Genomic DNA, 20,859 nt, shown 5'->3' on the forward strand with positions numbered 1-20,859 from the left:
TCTCTCGGTGTTTGTTTTTCATTCTCTGCACGCTTCATCCTGCTCTTGCCCTGTGAACTCGTGCTACCCCTTCCACTCCTCAGTAATCATCACAAAGAAGGATTTTATGGAAGGGTTTGGAGGAGGATAATGGTGTAGCTTAATGGCTGTTTGCAGGGAGCTCCTCCCAGGCATGAGGCAACGCTGGGGAGAGAAAGTGTAAAGTAAGGTCATTGAAATGTTTAACAAGCAGACAAAAGAAGTGGTGATGACCCTTGATGGAGAATCTCTTGGGATGAGCCGTGGTGTCAGGTCAGAGGCTGGAAGGTGCGGGATGGCATCACCGTGGCTCTGTGCTGGGCAGTGATCCCATCAGAGAGGCTTTTGGGTGGGCTAAGACGGGTGGGTCTCTGAGGCGGGGTCTCTGAGAGCACCCAGGGTGCATACAGAGTCTGGAGACCCCAGATGAAGGGTGGGGGGGGTGCCAGTGATGCAGGATGCCGTGCTAATGGGGCTCCTTACTGGAGCTTACCCATGACGGGAAAGGGCATCTGCCCAGGATTGTCTCTGGGTGGAAGAGGAGGCTGGAGCATGAGCTGCTGGATCAGGGGAGTGCAGGGACTGTGCAAGGTGTGCTCCCTGCATGGGCTGGTGTCTGATGGGGTGCTCCTGCCTGGGGTGGAGCCCCACACATGTGGCTGTGTGGGGCTGGTGATGGACCCTTCTGGTGTTGGGAGCACTGACCCCCCTCTTTGCCTTCATCGCTGGGTGGGTGATACAACAGCTTTTCTCTTGTCTCCCAGTTACCTCATCGCCGAGTGACGTTCTCTGCAGCCAGCCAGGCTCAGGACCTGCAGGATCCCTCCCAGCACAGCTACTACGACAGCGGGCTGGAGGAGTCAGAGACCCCGAGCAGCAAATCATCGTCAGGGCCCCGCATTGGGCCACTGGCCCTGCCTGAGGACCACTACGAGCGCACCACACCCGATGGCAGCATCGGGGAGATGGAGCACCCCGAGAACGGTACGTGCTCGCCACACGCGTGCCTGCCCCATCCCAGGGACCCTGCGCCAGGGCTCTCCATCCCCAGTGCTGCACCTCCCCTGGTGCGGGTGGGATGGGGCGAGGAGCTCGGACGGGACAGGCTTGCCATGTGGGGCTGGGAGGCTGGAGGTGAGGCTCAAAACAAGAGAGCAGCAAGGACAAGGTGGGGAGGGGAGAGGTGGGTGAGGGAGAGGAGGCCTGGGGGAGGCAAGGAGATATGGGAGTGGGAAGATGAGGAGGAAGATGGGTTTGGCAAGAGGCAGAGGGGTTTGGCATGGTGTAGACAGGGGGCCCAATAGGATGGTCCAAGGTGGCAGCACAGGCAGCATGTGGAGGGGGTTGTAGCTGATGGTGAGCTTCCGTGCCACAGTCAGATGGTCCCATGGGTGCCCCCATGGCAGGGCAGGGGTGCAGGGGTGGTCGGGGTGTGATGCAGCTCTCCGTGCTGTGGTGGGTGTTAGAGCTGTGGAGTTTCCTGAGGAGCAGAGGGGGAGAGCTTAGTGGCACAGGCTGGGGTGAGGAGTTACATGGAGCGGAGGATCAGGGAGCGTGGTGGTGGCAAACCTGAGAGCAAAGTGTCCTGCCTTCACTGGGACCTCCTGCTCGGCGCCACCTTTACCTGAGAACCCCACGGGAGGTGTCTGCAGCCTCACTGCGGGAGAGCTGGCTTCCCCCTGCCCTGGCACAGCTTCAACCCCAGTTCTGCTCCTTGTGCTGCCTCTGTGCTGCCTGCCTGACTACCCCCAGTGAGCCCACTCCCCAAGCTATGTTCTCTGGCCAGCTTAAGTTGCTTCCTTGGATTTGGCTCTGGCTGTGCACATAACATCTACTTTCCTGTACCTGCTGCCTTCTGTGCTCTTGTACCAAGGGGAGGTTGCAGTGGGGCTGGCAAGTTCAGAGAAACCTCTGGGAGGGAAAAAGAGGACATGCAGAGTGTTCTCCTGAAGTGTCCTCCTACTCCTGGGAGCATCCTTGACTTTGGGACAGGTCTGTATATGGTGTGAAAAGGGCTGAGAGTGTGTCCAGGGAGCTGCAAACCTGCTGCGTCTCCCCATCAAGGAACACATGGGGCTCAGGGTAATCTGTGGTCTTGAAGGTCTAGTGGAATGTCTCTTCCTTCTTCCAGGTTACTTCCTGGAGTAACACTGGAGTTTGCTATGCTACAACCTTTGAAGCAAGGCATGGTGGTGCCAGGTCTGGCAGGGTTCCCAAATCCATATTGCTCTTGCAATATGAAGCATCCTCCTGTCTAGGAGTGTCGTGCCCATCACTTTCTTCTCAAAAGTACCAGCCAGTCAACTGGGAAGAGCAGTATGAAGAGGTTCCTGGAGTCCTGGCACAGGACAACAGTAATAGACTTCCCAAGTGCCCTAGAGTACCAGCCTGTACCTGCAAGAGAGGCTTGAAGGGCATGTGGGCAAGGAGGTGCCACATGGCTGTGCTGAAGGATATAGCGGAGCAGTGGTGATGATGGGCCTGGAAGAGGAAAGTTTGAGCCCCTGAAGGTGAAAGGCAACCCAGAGGTGATGAGGGAGGAGCAGGGCTAAAAGTAGAAAGAGGAGAAGCCAGGTTGGACAGGGCTTGAAGCAACCTGCTCTAGTGAAAGGTGTCCCTGCCCGTGGCAGGGGGTTTCAACTGGATGAGCTTTAAGGTCCCTTCAACCCAAACCATTCCCTGATTCTGTGACAGAGAACAGGACCTGGAAGATCTGTGGCAGGAGATGGAGGGCAGGGAGGGCTGCCTGTAGTGCTTGGGATGTTCACTGTCTGTCCAGTGGGGATGGGGAGACCCAAGGAAGGCTGGGGGACACTGCCTGGAGCAGGGGCTCTCAGTGATGGAGCACCCAGGCATGGTTTCCTGCCCACAGCATCACCAAACCCAGCCTGCCCTATGCATTAGGCAGCTCCCTCCCTTCACACATGACACCCTGTGTGTGTTCATAGCCCAGGAGGACAGAAACACCACACACCCATCCATGAACAAATCCACAGCGTATGCAGAGGCTCCCAGGGGATGACTGTAACCCTGTTCTGCTCTCCATCCCCCAGCCTGTCCTGTCTCGGCTCCCTTCACATGGCAGTGTTGGGAAGTCAGGCTCCAGTGCCTCCAGCAGCCATCCTGACCTGTATAAACCAGGATCAGTGCAGAGGCCAGGGCGGGCCAAGGCTTTGGGGAATCCACCAGCATTAACCCTAGTTGGTCCTGGTGCTCTGCAGATAATCTGGCAAAGGCAGTTCAACGAACCTTAGGGGCTGGGGTCAGCATCGTGATCCATTAAGCAGGCACCAGGCCAGGCGATTTGGAGATTAGGAGGTACTGGTCATGTTATATCTGTTCATCAGAGCAGGTTTCTCATAGGCTGCCTGCCCGAGATGTGGCACATCAGACATCTCCCTGGTGCAAACAAGACATCTCCACCTTGTTTGTCCAGAGAAGGATCATCCCTTGCTTCCTGCAAAGAGTCTCCAGTGATATGGGACCATCATGACCTTTTAGGGGACTGTCTCACCATGCCCTTGTCTCGGTTTCTGAAGCAGCACCAGCCCCTCAAAGAGATCGGATACTGGTTTTCGTGAATCTGGGAAGATTAAGCCATCCTTGACCTTATATTAAACTGAAGAGATGAGTTGGATCCCACACACCCTATCTCGCGGCACGAGCGCAAGACTGACACGACTGTGCATTTTCTAGGCTTTCATCTAGTTATAAATATCCAACATAACAGGGCTTCCATTGCTTTCTCCAGGAGATTATCCCTGCAGCCGAACCAATCTGATAAGCAAGTATGCAAGGCTATTTATAGCTTCTCAACTGGAAGACAGATCCATGCCTTTTCTTTGTAGATGGTTCTTCACTTGATTAACACACATATCAGTGTCCTCCTTTTTTGGACACTTTTGACTGTGCAGACTGCAGTAAAATGCTGTATTGCAGGGGCTGAGCCAGGTCCTTTTCAGGAGGAATTACGATGTTTCTGATGAAGACTTCTCCAGTATCTTGGCACTGATGTGCCAGCTCCTCCCTCATCCCAGGCATTTGTCATCCCTGGTATTTTACCTAGCTGCCCACTGTTTCCTCCCCAACATTTTGCCGTGCTGTTATTCACTTCTGTGGGGTACACTGAGCTGGGAACTGAGCTTAGTCTCCCACTTGGCCACCCGTTGCTTTCGCTAAAGACATCTGCTCCCCCTGTATCACAGATTTGCTTTAGTTGGAAGGAGCCTGGGAGTGATTCTGCTCTGCAGAGGATCTGCCCTGCCATAATACATGCAGAGCTTGGATGATGAAAGTGCCAGTCTCCCTCCATTGACGATGGAGAGAATTTAGGAAGATTACAGGGCCAAATATGTGCAATTTAGGAACCGTTACATCAAGGCTGTTTCGCTCTGTCCCTGTGTGGTACAGAGGTACCTGATGATGTATCGCATGAAGTATTTCTGAATTCAGCCCACAGAACAGGGCCAAATGTTTAAACTGCTTTATCCCCATTATTTAAAGTGGGCACCCCATGCCATTTTTTATGCATGCCATCACAATCCCGCACTGAATATGTAATTAACAATCATCTCCTGAGCTTTCACGATGCACTTAGTGCAGTAGTATCTGTACTTCACAGATGTTAATGAGTTTATCCTCGCAGCTCCCCTTCCAGGGAAGAGATTCCACCCTAGGTGGGGAATGAAACAGAAAATCATAATCTGCATTTCTGAGCTGTCTGCTAGCATTGGGTGACCCCCAGATGAGGGGCTGCAGCATCCCAGTGCTCCCGAGCCATGAGGCAGGTCTCCAACTGCTCTTGGATGGCAAAGCCAAGGCTGCATCGGCTGCCTCCGGCATACGACGCATGAGCAGTGTGGCTTTGGGACTCTGTGGCAGAGCTAGATGGAAAACCCTCTCGCCTGGTTCATAGCCATAGGCTTTTCCGTCAAGACCAGTCTTTTTTTGATGGTCTCCTGCCTCCTTTGTACACCTCAGCACAGCTTGAGCAAAGGAATTGAGATACCATTGCCAGGGTTTGACTGCTGGACTTCATTAAACCCTTTCAGTCCAGATTATCGTTTGTTTCAAGAAAGATTGGTAGATTGATACAAAGCCAGAAGGAGCGGCTTGTCTAACCCCTGCATGACACAAGCCATAACATTCCACGCTGTGATTTCTTCATCTCACCACGACTGAGTGTGAGCACTCTTTTGGAAAGGTCCCATTTTGATGGCAAATGGTGGCAAGTGATCGCTTCCAGTGGCACATCCTCTCTGTCCCCAGTTTCACAAGCCTACACTTGAATTCTGCTTGAGCTGCTCTAGCTCCCATTTCATTCCATTGAATCCTACAACATTAGGAGACACCTCACGATGCATACTTGTAGATCACATGTGAGCAAGTCAACATTTAAAGTTCTCTTTGATACACTCAAAAACTGAGTCAAGTCCCTTACTGTGAGCAGAGCCAAGGCAAGATACTTTGGCAGCTGGGTCTCTCTTCCTTCCCTCCCACCTTTCTCTGCGCTCCTCCCAGCCATTGCCATCTGCTCATGACGCCACCACAGACCTGCAGCCCCATTCCTGGGCAGCAGCAACATCTGGCACATCTTGGATGTGTGTGCTGCTTTTTGGCAACCCTTGCAAAGGCAGCCTGGGGAGATATTTTCCTCCTGCTCCCCTTTGCTACACTTCTGATTATAGTTCAAATCTTCCCTTCCTTCATATCGTTTTTTCTCTGCGTGATGGCCAATTTGCCAACAACCTTTTAGCGGTGTGGATGTGTCCAGATGATAGCCCACAGCTCTCAGCAGCACTCAGTGGCATCCATAGCAGCACCAGGCACAGAGATAATGTGACTGCTAGTGTTCATCTTCATAGCCTCACAACAGGCATGTGTGTCCATCGCATGCGAACAGAGCTGCTGCTGCCTATCACGGCGCTGTGTGTGCCCCCTGCAATATCACAGCACCTTGAGAAGGTGGGTGGCTCAGAAGAGGAATCCCAAGCCAAGAGTTCCTTCTCACTGCTCATGGTGATGGGATGGATTTGCAGCACTGGGCAGCCACTAGCTCCTGTCTTCTCCTTCATGTCAGTCCAGTCATGAGCTTCTTTTTAAGATTCTCGCTGCTGTTGTTGTTCAGTTCCTTTCAGCCAGCAGATGGGACCAAAAAAAAATGACTGTCTCTCTCCTCCTCTGGCAGAGTGAAGTCTCTGGATCTTAAACCCTATTCTTTTTTCTGCATTATCTCTAAATGTCCCTTTTGTCTTGCAGAAAGTGTTCCAGGCACATGTTCAGTCTGCAGATTTGTTTTCAAACAGACCCTGCAGCACTTTTGCTTTGTTGCAGAGCACTGAGGAATGCTTTTGACTGGGTTTCTGTCTCGGCTGTGGGATTCAAGCAAGCTCTGTGCTGTGTCCTGGTCAAACACTGTGAGCCCAGACAGGTTGTCTGGTACATGGCTCTTACTGAAAGATCTCACACCTTTTAGGAGAACACTGAGGGTATGGCAGAGGGTAAGATAAATGATGCTGTCTGTGGAACAAAGAAAGATGGTCTCTGGCTGGCACTGTGTCCCCTTTCTGACTGAGAACCAGCAGGTCACACATCTAAGGGCTGTTGACTTGGGTCTGGCTGGTGCTTGGATTCCTCTCTAGCTGAAACACTGGGATTTTATTTAACTGATCCTTTTTAACAGTGGCTGTTGACACCAGGGCTGGAATTACTTATTGTGATGTTTTGTCATTACTAGTAGTTTCTGAGTCCTGATCTTGTTCAGGACACACATCCTGTCTGTGACCATCTCCTGCATCTCGTCTGCTTCTACAAGTTACATCTGGGTTCCTCAGTGATCTTCAGCTCTGCAGGCATCTGCATTTCTTCATAAGAAATTGTGAGCTTCTCTTCTTTCTTCACTTAATATTGGTTCATCCCCAAAGACAGCTTCTGATTCTCCTAAGTATTACTGAAGAGAGATGTAGGGAAAGATTTTCATCGGGAGAGGCAACATCCGACAGATTGCAAATGGTCATGGATTACACCATCACGATTTCAACACGTCGTTTCTGTTGAGCTGTAACTGCAAACTTGTTCTCACCCTCATTCTTTTCTTTTCCATGTTTTCCAGCACCCGTGCCTGGGTAAACTCTCTGTTACGACAGAGCCATTGGGTCAGAGCAGTTGTGGGATGCCATGTCAGCCAGGTCACCTTCCTCACCTCAGTTGCACCAAGGAGCCCAGGGTAAACAGGGTACAACTGGTTTCTCTTCCCCACACTGAATACCAACTGCATTGTTACTAGCTACAGAGAATGCCTTTAATCCTCTCAAGACCTTCTAAGAAGGATGCTACTTACTTCTGACATTGTCCAAAATAGCTTTAATAATTTATTTGACAATGTCTTTCTTGCCTCACAGGATTATGTGGTATCGCGCATGTAAGATTGTCCTCAGGTTCTCCAAAGAGCATTGGCAGATCCTGGACAACTCCAGAGGAGCTCTTTGAAGGAACTAAGTTTCCCTGTTGGATTCTGATTACTTTTTTCACCCTTTCTGTCCCTGAACTGTGGTCGCATTATGTGGTTATGGAAAATCAAGGCAGGACAGCAGTTCTCAGTCAGTGCCTGAGAGACGAAAAGCTTCATATTTCAGCAGGAAGGTGCCTTCTCTTATAGAATATATAGATCCCTGTGGCTGTATGTGTGCCTCCTGCATTCAAGATGGGAGTTTTTGAGTTTTCTGCTATTCCTTGTGACCCCGAGCTGGGCTGTGACATCTTCCATTCCCTCTTGCTGTCTGTGGCAAGGTGATGGGAATTAGTGAATGTCATCTCCCTTCTTTTGTGTCCTTCACATTCTCCGTGCTCTGAACATACTGGATGGAGAAAATCCTGTCACTATTCTTCATCTTTTTTCTTTCTTCCATTTGTGTGAGTGCACATCTCAGGGAGGTGACCCTGCTCTAAACTTGCTGATTTAATGCACAGTACTGCAGAGACCCAAGGCTTGGAGAATGTGCTGAAAGCCAGCCCAAAACTCACCTTGCTTTTTGGAACCACGCTTCCCAGTTCTCTAGGCTTGGTCAGCTCCACAGAAAACTTTGAGTCTTTTCATATAGGAACCAACTGCAAACAGATGGGAGCATGTAATTTTTATCTAAGAATTATAAATGAGCTTATGCAGGGAAGGCAACTTCTATTGTCCCAGGGAAAAAAGGATTTCCCAGTTTTCCAGTGCAGGGAGACCAAGCAATGCCATGTACATTCTTCAGTCCCGGGCAGGAACATTTTCCACCACCATTCCATCTCAGCAGGCTGGGTTGTAGCATTCACCTGGCAGAACACGCACTCGGGCAGCCCTGGTAACATTGAAACAGGGAACCCTTCACAAGGTGGCTGCAAGGTGAGATACAGTTTATTGCCACTCAGCCTGCACAGAATAAGGGTTTTCTGTTTTGCCTGGCAGTGGTTGCAAATGCCCATGCAAATGTTGTTCTTATCCGGACCAAATCTAAACACCCTTTCTATTGCAAAGTCTATTTTCCAAAGAGTGGCTTATGTCATCCTCAAACTATTCATGGGTTCAACTCAAGTTTGCTAAAGTGTGTTACAGGAAGAAGCTTTCAGAATTAGGTCTGCAACAGGAACAAGAGGGTGGGTCCCTTTTTCATTTGTACCATGTTGCTCTCCAAGGAGGACGTTTCATCAGAACGAGGGGTTGGATGAAGCTCCCTCAGACTCTTCTGTTGTGTTTGGTTTTGTATAGAAATATTTTCTATATCATTTTAAAATCTGCATTTAAACAGGGCTTTGAACCCAGTCTCCTGCCCTTGGACAGGTTCTCTGGAGCAACTGCAGATGTGACATAGAAGCATAGAAACATGGAACGGTTTGGGTCAGAAAGAACCTTAAAGCTCATCCAGTTCCAACCCCCTGCCATAGGCAGGGACACCTTCCACTAGACCAGGCTGCTCCAAGCCCCATCCAACCTGGCCTTGAACTCTGCCAGGAGTGGAGCATTCACATCTTCCTTGGGCAACCGGTGTGTCTCACTGGAACAGGACATCCATGAGGGAGAGCCAGCAGCTGAGTTGTTAGCATTTCTGTTGATGAACCAGTTAACCACAGCCAGCACCCTGTGTGTTTTGATAGCAAGACTGCCAGAATAGGCAGCTCCCCTCCTCTGTGTCCTGGTTTGCTCATCCCTGTCCCTGTGCCATGTGCCCTGTCGTGCCAGCACAGCAGTTTGGCTGAATGGTGAACTGGACTGGGGAGCTGATCAGGCTGAAGTTTTGCTGGATCACTCTTTTTTTTGGCCATATTACTCTGAAGTCAGAGCAATTTTCCTAACCCGTGGCTCCACAAAGAGCTAAACTTGCAGAAAGCAGGGCTTTGGCAGAAGGGCACTGAACAGCCAGGTGAGGATTAGAATACATCTAAACCAGAAACAGTGACTAAGTGTAAAAGCAACAGACAACTAGGATCCCTCAGCAGCCCCAGACTATTTGTTGTTTTCAAAGACCTGCTTCCTTAGAAAGCTCCTTTTGAAGTAATTTGACATGCCATTTCCAGCTCCTGTGTGATCTAAGTCAGTTATTTCTCCTTTATCTGCCTCTGAATGCTCCTGCACATCTCTATAAACCTTCCTGCTTGGCAATACCGCTTCCCATGTAAAGGGACCTGCATTAGTGTGGGATTTAAACTTAATGCTAGAGAAGCTTATGAAGTCACCCATTTGAGCTTCTTGAGGACTTCACGCTGCATTTTCTTTCTCATAGAAATAGCATGTGCCTCAGTTTGAAGGATTGGTCAGGTGTAGATCCCTCAGGTGGAAAATCCCTCTTGTAGGCATGAGAGAGAGGATAAGGGATTCATTCCTGTCCTCAGTGGAATCAATGTGAGGTCAAATGTCAATCTCAGTTGTTCACTCTTCCCCAGGATTTCATCCTTTGTGCTCTCACTATTAATGAATCTCTCTTTCTGTCTCCTTCCCACAAGCTCTCATCCATCCTGATTTGAAGTCGCCTCCAGTAAGTGCTGTAACGCTAGCTCTTTGCTTTACTTGCGGAGGGGACACTCCATAAATCTAACATTAGTCATGGCATCTGGCGAGAGATACCAAGGATAGGCTGCTTTGACTCAGAGCTTATCTAACCATATCAGCCGCTGCGTTCGCCTTTCAGAGAGCTGAGGTTCCCCTGCAGGAACCAGGGCTCATTTCATGTGAGCTGATGCAACCATGCAGGGCCGGTGCTGACACAATAGCAGAGTAGGGAAGCCACATGGTGGTGAGCTTCTTCTTCCCTGGGCAGTGTGGTTGGACCCAGATAATCTCTGCAGTGGGCTTCAGCCTCACTCCTTGTGGGAAAGGAGGGCTGCACCTCCCTGACGGGAGAATAGGACTGCCCAGGGTCTGATGGATACCAAATCCTACACGGGTGCTTCTTCCACCGCCATATCACTAAAAACAAGCCAGATCTTATTCTTGGGCTTTGAGGCCAACCACCTCAGCACATCTCATATCTGCTTGGCTAAACTCTTTCAGTCAGTGTTGCTTCATCCATCCTGTCCATTGGGAAGGGTTGCTCCATGCACAGTGCTCACCTCCCAACTTGTCTGGTAGAGAGGTGCTCTGATTCAGGCAAAAGCCTCAAAATGAGCTGGATGATGAGGACAGTGCTCCTTGTGGGTCTTAGAGATGCTTAGATTTACACTCAGGACCCTTGCTCCAGCATAAGACTGGCATTATCAGGTTTAACTTGTTTTGCTCATAAAATCATTTAGGTAAACTGGCAAAAATGCCATGAGTCAGGAATAAATCAGCTCTGGTGGCCCATGTGTGAAAGGACGTGTGCCTCTGGTTTAGTCTGTCTGTGTTCATATACTTACTCAGATATAAAAGGTTAAATGTTCTTACAGGGATGGCCATAAACCATCTGTACAAGAAACACTGGGAGAGGCTGGGGAGGGGATCTGGCAGAGAAGAGCAGGATGGGCACAAATTCATAAACCAAACAGTTCTCAATCCATTGTATGTCTGTGTCTGTTTTTAAACAACCTTGCTTGGAAGGGAAAAAGCAAGGAGGCAGCAAGAGAAAGAGGGAAAGGGTTAGGATATGATCTTTGTTCAGGGATGTGTCAGAACAGCATGTTGTGTTGGTTTATAGCTGCCGAGGAAGGAGAAGATGGAGTAGGGAATGTAAAATGACAGGGAGTGAGTAGATGTGATATTTGCCTGACGTATTTTGCTGGTAATTAGTATAATGCCAATTAGACATAAGTAATCTTTTTTCTTCTTCTTTGGCTGTATAAGTTATTGCTTGAAAATATGCCAGCTAAAACCAAGATATTAAACTTGGAGTGATATGGAGATCTCTGTTCCTTGAGGATCTCTAGATGAAATTACCCAGACAACAGGGATCTTGACAAAAGCAAGACTTATTATATCTAGAAAGAAAATGAATAAAAGCAAAAGGAATTGTGTATTCCGTGTCTAGCATCTTGCTGCTTATTAGCCACAGAGGAAGGGGCACCCACAGAGATGCAGATAAATCAGGGAGAGAAGGCAAATATCTTGCCTTTCCTGAAACGAGTGCTGCTTTCACGTTATTGTTCTCCCTATCAGCAGCCATATCCTGAACCCTTCCCATGCTCAGGCAATTCCCTGCTGCAGGTAAACCCCTTTGGCCACACACATTCTATTTTTCATCTCTAAGGCCTGTTTTCTCTTTGCTAACCCACATCAGAAGACACAAGACTCATGTTGCTTTGCCTTTGGGACCTCAGGACATAAACCTCCTTAATGATGATTAATGGCTTCCTTCAAATGGTCAATTGCTGATCCTAAACCTCTCAAATCACAGATCCTTTTGAGCTATCTACCTGTCCAGTTCTGAGCTGCTTTTTCAAACAGGTACACTGCTGCTTTGCTCAGTGCTACACATATCTATTGCTATGGACTGTGCATAAGGAGCAAATCTGCTATTACCATCTTCTCCCTTTTGACAAATAATCTGTAAAAATTATGCCCTTGGACTGATTCTGGAAGTTTTCAGACATCTCTGCTGGACCATGAAATCAAAACCTTCTTGTGATCATCCTGCTGTTCCCTTGTGCTGCGCTTTGGAGGTGACAGAGCTGGCAAATCCCCTTTGCCAACGCAAGGCGATGATGTATCCCCCTTGTCCTGCCAGGATGCTAGGCAGCAGGTTTGATCCTCGCTCATTTCTTCAAGCATGTTTTATTCATCCTGCGCCTTTAGGACTGCCTCTGGCAGGTCTCCCTTGAGTGGTGCAAACTTTATTGCATCTCACCTCCAGCAGTCTGTAAACTGCAGCACTCAGGGGTAGCTGGAGGTTGATATTCCCTATCGGAAGCGATTATCCTTCTTTTTCCCACTCTCCCAGAAGAGCGCCTTTCTGCCATCCTAATAACAAACATAGGGCAGGGCAGTATTCATCAGGAGTTAGGCTTTTCCCCTGGATCTTCCATACAAATCGTAACCAGTCTGCCTCATTCCTAAACCTCCCCATTTGCATCAGACCACTGATATCCTCCTGTCTGCTCCAAGCTGCACTTTTAGCAAGCTTCATTTGCGTTTTGATACCTCCTATGTTTACATGACGAGATGACTTCTGCCCTGCTGTGGCCATCACCGCTGCAGATCCTTTCAATGCCCCAGTGGGGGATTATACCAGCAAGATGGCAAGTGCTTCAATTCAGAAACTTTGACTACCTGGATTGATTTCTTGGCACATATTGTGGCTGCACCACAGGAGGATGTGACCAGTGTATAGGCTGCTCCTGCTACGTGACAGCAACAAAATCCCTCCCCATTTAGTTTCCACTGCAGATTTTCAACCTCTGAGGCTGTGGGTGTTTGAGGCATCAATAACGTGCATGTTCAGCTGGGTTTATGGCACGTCTCTTCACTGCAGAGAAGTGGGCTGGGTAGTTCAGAGGTTCAGGCTCTTCTGTGTGGGCTCTTCAAGCAGTCAAACACACTCATTTGCTGTTGGGCCATTCCTCCAGATTTTTGTGACCGTAGCCCTGGTCTAATGCTCACTGCTGTGTGTTGGATTCCACCTGCATTTGCTTCTCTGTGGCTGGGTGTGGTATCCAGGCCTATGCATGCATCCTCCATCAACACAGACATTTCCTCCTCAAGCCTGAGAGCATCAGTCCTCAATTTAATGCCCATTCCCTGTTCCTTCAAATATCCACCACAAATTCTGGCAAGGATCTGGCCTCTTCCTCCTCAGTGTGTGCATCATGGCTGAGCCAGCCAGCATGTTTCCAAAGTCAGAACAGACTGCAAAAAAGCTGAAATGACAAGTGAATGTGCTCACTTTACTCTTAAGCAGCCCAGGAAAGATCTGTGGAAAGAAAACAAAGCGTATGCATGCAAATCCATACTGTCATTTCCTCTCCCGTTTTCCTTGGGGTTTGGCTTGACTCTCTTCCAAAGGCTCTTCCTTCCCTGCTCTGCTTCCCTCTGAGTGGTCTCGGTTTCCTTTGTTTCCAGCTCTCCTTGTTGGAGGCAAGCCCTTTTCATAAAGTTGTGATTTCTTTTGTCAGTTAAACACCTATGTGACTTCAAAGGCCTCGAGCAGCACTTTACTGTGTGGCTACCGGCCCCCCTGCAAGAATAATTTCCCCTGATTCATTGTCCTGCTAGAGAAAGATTATTAAATTGTTGATGGAGCTTAACAATGGTTTTGTTCAAAGGCAGACATGCGTACGCCAGTGCTTTTCTCCTTGACACAAGAGCTTTAGTACAAGCTTACAATGAAAGGCAGCCACCAAGGAGCAAACATAGAGTGCTCATAAAACCAGAGCAGTGCTCCTAAGGCCCCCTTGCACATGAATTGGGGCACCTTGTGATGCAGTCCAAGGTTGCACATGTGGCTACAAGCCTGGAGGTGACAAAACTGGTCTTGATAAAAATTAATCTAAAGAAGAAATTAAAATATCATGCATTAATTCTTACTCATGATTAAGAGACTGGAAGGCTTGAGGAATTAGCAATGGTGGGAGAGGACCACCCCTTCCAGGAGCAGTGGAAGGGCTGCGCAGTGTTGGCATAAGGCTGAATGGCTCCATTCCTCACTCTTGGAACGTGCCAAGCACACGCATACGTCTCCCAACCAGGCTGCACCTTCCCAGCAGCTTTAGGAACCTGCAATGAGGATCATTATATAGACTGTACAGCCTCCGGCTGCTTGGCATTTTGTATTATACAGCCTTGGTTTTGATTGCTTATCACTTCAGCAGATTTCCAACACTAAGGCTTGAATTTTCCATGCTGGGTTTCCCTCGGGTCGATTCCTTTTTCTTGTGTTCTGAAGTTTTAGCAGGGGTGTTCCAGCTGTTTCTTGAGAACAAGACGTGCTGGCTCAGCCCTGCTAACAAACTGATTATAAGAAGTTCTTTTCAAGACCCATTAGCTTAACCATGCTTTGGAAGAGAGGTGTGGAATTTGGCACGGAAGCTGTCAGCATCAGTTGGGGGTTGCATGCCCCGAAATGCCTGAGTCCCAGCACGCAGCCCTGTGGAGCTGCTCCCACGCACTGTTGTGTGGCCTTCAAACAGCAGCAGCTCTCAGGGTTTATGCATCCCAGCCCTCCCTCGCAGAGCTGGTGCTGCAGCTACTGCTGTTTGATGACATCCCTCTTGCACATGCCTCATCCCCAGTACACTGGGGTCCCCAGTTCTCTTTGGGATGCTGGGTGCTGCATGGCACGGGTTGTTCCTTGCCTATGGGAGGGCTGAGTGTGGCTTGCTGTGCTGCTGGAGCATGCAGCATGCATGGGCTTTGGTGTCAGGGTGCATCTGAGCGTGCCTTGCTGGGGTTGCTGCTTTGGGGTGGGGGGTCCAGGGTCCTGCTCCTGCTGGCAGATGGAGCTGGGCTGTAGTGCCTCCCATCCTGCCTGTGGCACTTGCTGTCAGACCTCCAGGCTGACATCCCGGAGGTCCATGTAAAGCTGGGAGGACCCTGCATCCCCACGAAGAGCATCATGGCTGGCACTGGGGATGGGGCTTAGTCCCTCCCTGCCCACCCAGTCACGGAATCCCAGACTGGTTTGTGTTGAAGGGACCTTAAAGCTCATCCAGTCCCAACCCCCTGCCACGAGCAGGGACACCTTCCGCTAGAGCAGGTTGTTCCAAGCCCCGTCCAACATTGCTGCCAGCACAAAGGGGCTCTGTCTTCTTCTCCCTTTTATTGTCCTTCCTGGGGTATGTTCCCTGCCTTTGTCCTGCTTCTTCCGTAGTGAACTGGCAAAGGCGCTGCCTCAAGCTCCAGTGCGCTCCCTGATGAGCTGCTGCCAGGCAGGGAAGCGCACTGCAGCTTTAATTAAATGATAAGGGCAGAGCCCCGGAAGTGGGGAGATAAGTGCAGGGTGGCTGTGTGCTGCCACACTTGCCCAGGCTCTTTCTAATTAGCTTTGAGGAGCTCTGGAGTGGAAGATTAACCCTTGGAGCGAGGCTGGCTGGAGCCATGGGCTGCGGCAGAGCCAGGGTGTTGAACCCAGCCCCGCACATGGGGGCTGTGATTCACACTGTGGGGTGTGGGCTGGAGGGGACCCCTCTGTGTGCTCTCCCTGAGCCCCATCCCTGCAGAGAGGGGCTGGGACAGAGAGGATGAGGCCCCTGCTTTACACAGGCTCAGGCACAAAGGTAGAGATCAAGGATTAGGTGCTCAGGTTCCTCCTGTAAGAGCATTTGCTGCTTTAACACACCCTCTGCCTGGCAGCTTGCGGTGGCTGGGTTGCTGTCCCGAGGCTTTCAGTGCAAGCACATGGAGTGTCCCCAGCATCTAGAGAGTGTCCTCAGCCTCTGGAGCCATGCACAGGGCACAGTCCTGTAGGAGCCATGGGACAGGTCTCCAGTCCCCTACAGAAGCCATTATATGTCTCAGCGATGCTCTGAGAGGGGAGGAGGGGTAAGAGAACCACTGTATTTCAGCAACCCATAATAATATGGACCAGGAGCTCCCCAGGACCTGGTGCTGCAAGGGCCGTATTGCTGCTGGTCACCCAGACACAGCAGACCCTGGCTGGAGAGTGCATTGCATCGGAGCCAGGGAGCCCCTGGCTGGATCACAGCCCCACAGACCCAGTCTGGGACCCCCACTGGGAGGGTCTGGGAGGATTCCTGTGCACAGGAGACAAGGTGGGAATGTGGAAGGAGCAATTGTGTCGGTATTTGGGTAGCAGGAATGCGCATACAAGGCCTGCATGAGCCGACAGCCCCAGGGGATGGCAGCTGGTGTTCCTCTGCCCATTTACATAACCATCATCAGCCTTCAGAGAGCACCCAAAAGCCAGCAGAGCCCTGTGCTCCCCTGGCCCCTCCTCCTTGGGCAGAGGGGAAAAGGGGAGGCTGCTCTGCTGCCCACCACTTCTTGTCAAGACCTTTGTGCACTCCTGAAGCTACTACAGGAGTTGTTACTCGCCTGAGCTGGATATTGCAGGAGCAGGTAATGAGACTGGGAAGATAGTTTGGTTATTGCGTGGCTCCTTGACCTGTCTGGTGGTTATTTGTTGAACGGCTGTTGTCTGTAGGTGTCTTGAGAAGTTTTTCCTTGGCCAGAGGACAGTGTTTGGTTATTACAGGAACCAGGATTTCATTTTGGAGCTAGGCTTGTTACTGTGTTTTATACAACGTGGGTGAAGAGGATCATAGAATCAGAGAATCCCGGACTGGTTTGGGTTGGAAGGGAGCTTAAAGCTCATCCAGTCCCAACCCCCTGCCATGGGCAGGGACACCTTCCACTAGAGCAGGTTGCTCCAAGCCCCTGTGTCCAACCTGGCCTTGAACACTGCCAGGGATGGGGCAGCCACAGCTTCTCTGGGCACCCTGTGCCAGCACCTCAGCACCCTCACAGGGAAGAGCTTCTGCCTCAGAGCTCATCTCAATCTCCCCTCTGGCAGGTTAAATTGCCCAGTGATGCTCATTACCTGACTTGGGTTTCAGTTGCTTGAAGTTCTGACAAACTTGAACTGCAAGGACACAGTTTCTCAGTGTACCAAAAAATACCAAATATTTTGAAAAGTGGCAGTGAAATCTGTCCAGATATTTCATTTCCAAAGGAGGTAGGAATGCAAATTGCTGGGTTTTTCCTCCAGAGTAAAGCAATCTCCACCCTCCAGCCCCAGCTTTAGAGAAGTAATTTTCTGTGATCTTTTGACCCTTTTATTGTACCTTCCCCAATTCCCACAGCCTGAGGGGTAGAGCAAAGCCTTTTCTTCCCAAAAACCCTGGGATATCTCCCAGATGGTTCTGTTCTCTCCCTCGGAGGTGCAAAAGGACCCTGGGGAGCACAGTTTTGTTCTGCATCACGAAGCAGACCTTCATGAAGTGAATTAAGACTTCATGGACAATCCTAATTTTGGCATTTCCTAACCTTTGAACCCTCTAATCCTATTAAGTTAGTTCTTACACAATTATTCAGTAGTTTAATGTAATAATTCTGCTTTTTATAGCCCAGCAAAGGTTGAAGCCCCACTGTGCCGGGGTAGGAGATCATGTAAGTAGCACCACACAGCACAAAGTCTGTTGTAGGGAGATTGAATTTGTCTTGCTGGGTACCACAGGGGTTGCAGTGAAGCTGGGGGGCAGATGGTGCTTTTGGGTGTCCTGTGGGTGCCGTAGTCTATTGCTGAGCCCTGTGAGCCCTGCATGGTCCCTGCAGGAACATGGTCAGTGTCCAGAGTCATCCATTTGGGTGCTGGGATTACCTCCCATTGCTGTGGTGATGTGGCTGTGAGATACCTGTGTTTCCCGGCTGCCTGCAGTTTGCAGGGATAATGGGAGTAATAGGTGGTCCCTCCAGCTCCAGCTGTGGCAGGCAAGGGAAGAACATGTCCTCTGGGAGCCAGGGCTCAGACTCTCACTGCTGACAATGGTTTAGTGCTACCTGTGCTGATGATGCTGAGGCTGGCGGGTGATCTGTCCACATTCATTACATGCCAGTTCTGCTGTGATCCCCTTGGCAGGATCTGGGAAGTCGTTTGCTCCGGTGCTGTAGTTAGTGTGTGCTGTTGTAATATACTCCAGGGGCCGTGGTTTGATAGGTGCATGCATCTGGGGGCAGACAGGCCATTAACTTTGGAGCAAGCTGTCGGTACTAGTGGTTGGATGCTATTGTTTAGCATGAAGGGAGAGATGCTCAGCGCTGTAGGGTCTGGGGGACATGGCTGTGCACGTTATATCTCTTGACTTTGGTGCCTAGGAGAAACCAATCTGTGTGCTGGCATCAGTCTGAGGGTCTTTCTCAGTATTTATTGTAAGAGCGGGTGTTGCTCGTTATTGCTCCAAGAGCTTTAGGTGTGGCATTGAACTGCAGTAACCACCTCTATGGGCAGTGTTGGGTCGGTTTCAGATACCAGAAGCCATCTGTCTGCGTGCTGTAGTGGATGGTGTTAAGTTTGGAAAGCCATCTGTCTGGGTGTTGTAGTGCTAGAATTGGTCCCCAAAGCCGTCTGTCTGGGTGTTGTAGTGCTAGGAATGGTCCTGCAAACCGTCTGCCTGGGTGTTGCAGGGATGATGTTAGCTCAGTCTAGGAAAAATAGGGGCTGACGTGGACTGCGGGGAGCTCTCTGCTTGTGCTTTCAGCTTCCGATATTGCTGTACTCATTGATCTCTGGAGCATTGCTGTGGAAACGGGCAGCTGTCCAGCAGCCTTCCCCAAGGCCTGGAAAGTGAAATTGGTGGTGTGCTTGTGCTGCTCTGGAGATAGAGAGCTCTGGTCACATCCACATGGGATGTGGGAATCAGGGGCCAGAAAAGAGCCAGACTGAGGAGCTGCAGGAGAGCTTGCTGCTCCAGCCCCCTGTGCCTGGAGGGTGGGCATTCCTGCTGGGAATAACACACTGGCCATGCCCACCTCATTTGGGAGCCTTGAAGGGGAAACCTTGTGTCTGGGCTTTGCAAAGGAGATCATAGCTCCACAGCTACCTACAGCACAGCTCCCCTCTCCCAAAAGGGCTAGAAGGGGAAGTCATGTTGGGAAGGAGCCAGTGAGCTCCTGTATACCAAGGGAAGCTCACACTGGGCTGGCCAGGTAGGGATGGGCTGTTGAGCATCTCTTGCTGCCAACATGGGGGGGCTTCTCCAGGCTACTAGGTCATCCTGCTGCTGGGAGGGAAGAACATGGAGAAGGTTAAGTCAAGGAGTGGGATAGTGCAAGGCAGTGCTGGGAAGCTAAGACATGAAGAATAGAACAGAATATGATAGGGTAGGGTAGAATGGAATGGAATGGAGCAGAATGGAATAAAATAGACTAGACTATAATAGAATATAATTAAGATAGGATAGAAAGGAATGGAATAGGATAGGATAAGATAGGGTAGAATGGAATAGAATGGAGTAGAATGGAGTAGAATAGCAGTTGGGCTGCTGGTATAAGAAACCGGGATGTTGGAGCACACTATCCACATTGCAGTACTGTTGGGGTGTAGTGAAGAGGGAGCAGACCACAGGCTCTGGTGCCTGGAGGAAGCAGCACCACAGGAGGGTGGTATCTGGAGGGAACAGCGCTGTAAAACATGGTACCTGGAGGAAATGGCACCATTAGCACAGCAGTGCCTGGAGGGAAGACTGCAGCGGGGAAGATGCAATACCTGGAGGGAGCAGCAGCACAGAACATGGCACCCGGAGGACGTGGCACTGTGGGGGACCAGTACCTGGAGGCAGCAGCGCTGTGGCGGAATGGTGCTTCCCAGGAATGGTGCTGCGGGGAATGGCACCTGTAGAGAGCAGCGCCATGGGAGAGTGGCACCTTTGGTAACCACGCCGTGGGGGACAGTATGTGTAGGGAACAGCGCTGCAGGGGAATGGTACCTGTAGGTAGTTGCGCTGTAGGGGAGTGGTACCTATAGAGAACAGTCGCATGGGAGAATGGTACCTGTCAGCAGTACCGCGGTGCCTGTGGGGAACAGCGCTGTAGGCAGTGGTACCTGTAGGTGTGAGCACTCCAGTGGTACCTGGAGGGAGTGATGGTGCAGAACGGCACCAATAAGCTATAGTGAAGTAGAGGAATGGTGCCTATGCTCAGGAGCTGTGTGGTGGGAATAGCCATTGGAAAGAGCAGCATCGCAGAGGCTGTTCCCATTGTGTAGATGTGGGAGGGGCAGGGAGGGAGGGCAGTGCTGCTGGGATGGGATGTCATGGGAGGTCACCATGTAAGAGGTGTCCCAGGGATGTCTGCAGAGCTCCAAGGGCTCGGTATGGGAGGTGTTTCCAGGTGTCCACACCAGGGCAATGGAGGTGGTAAAGCTGCTTGTACTGGAAACTGCATCCTTCCCTGGCTAAAAGACAGCCATTGTGAAGGAAGTACCTTGCACCCCAGCCCTCAGTTTGCAGCCTGAGGCATGCTCCACCCCTCTGTCCCCTCACCAGGGCTCCACTGCTTTTGGTCTCTGAACAGGGTTGAAATCAGTGGCCAGTGTTCTTCGTGCCACCAGGTAGGGAAGATGACTCTTTCTGATCTAATGCTTCAGGAAAGCATCCTGCTTTGCCTCCTACACTGCCATATTCCCCATTTCTCTGTACCACTGAACCTCTCCAGTCACTCCTAGCATGCTGTGCTTCCCTCCTCCCTTCCGGGCTTCTCTGCACCCTCTGCCATGCTCTGCTGTGCCACATCCCTGCAGTCCCACTGTCTTCCCTCCCAGAGCTGCTCCACTATATCCCCTCACCTGCAAGATCTGGCCTCCTGTGCTGCATCATCCCTGCACACCACACACATGGTGCTGATGTCTGACACAGAGGGAAGACGGGGAGAACCAAACCAGACTGCGGATGTTGCAGATGGTGGCAAAATAAGCAGTTGAGGTTGGCTCTCAGCCTCTGTTTGAA

The 20,859-nt window shown here is 50.5% G+C and overlaps 1 protein-coding gene across 4 annotated transcripts in view; it reads left to right on the top strand.

Moving 5' to 3' along the window:
* PCDH1 (protocadherin 1) overlaps positions 1–20,859 on the top strand; it is a 59,941-nt gene that overhangs the window by 26,213 nt on the left and 12,869 nt on the right. For 3 of the 4 annotated variants that reach the window (XR_003994150.1, XM_030504478.1, XM_030504476.1), the window contains exon 4: positions 783–1,002. Coding sequence is in view for 3 of the 4 variants with exons in the window: in XM_030504478.1 (XP_030360338.1) it covers positions 783–1,002 (220 nt within the window). In the remaining variant the exon portion in view is untranslated. Of the gene's footprint in view, positions 1–782; positions 1,003–9,996; positions 10,029–20,859 lie in introns of all 4 variants that reach the window. The other variant, XM_030504477.1, reaches the window with a different exon arrangement.

Source organism: Strigops habroptila, chromosome 12 (assembly GCF_004027225.2).
Source record: "Strigops habroptila isolate Jane chromosome 12, bStrHab1.2.pri, whole genome shotgun sequence".
NCBI lineage: Eukaryota > Metazoa > Chordata > Aves > Psittaciformes > Psittacidae > Strigops > Strigops habroptila.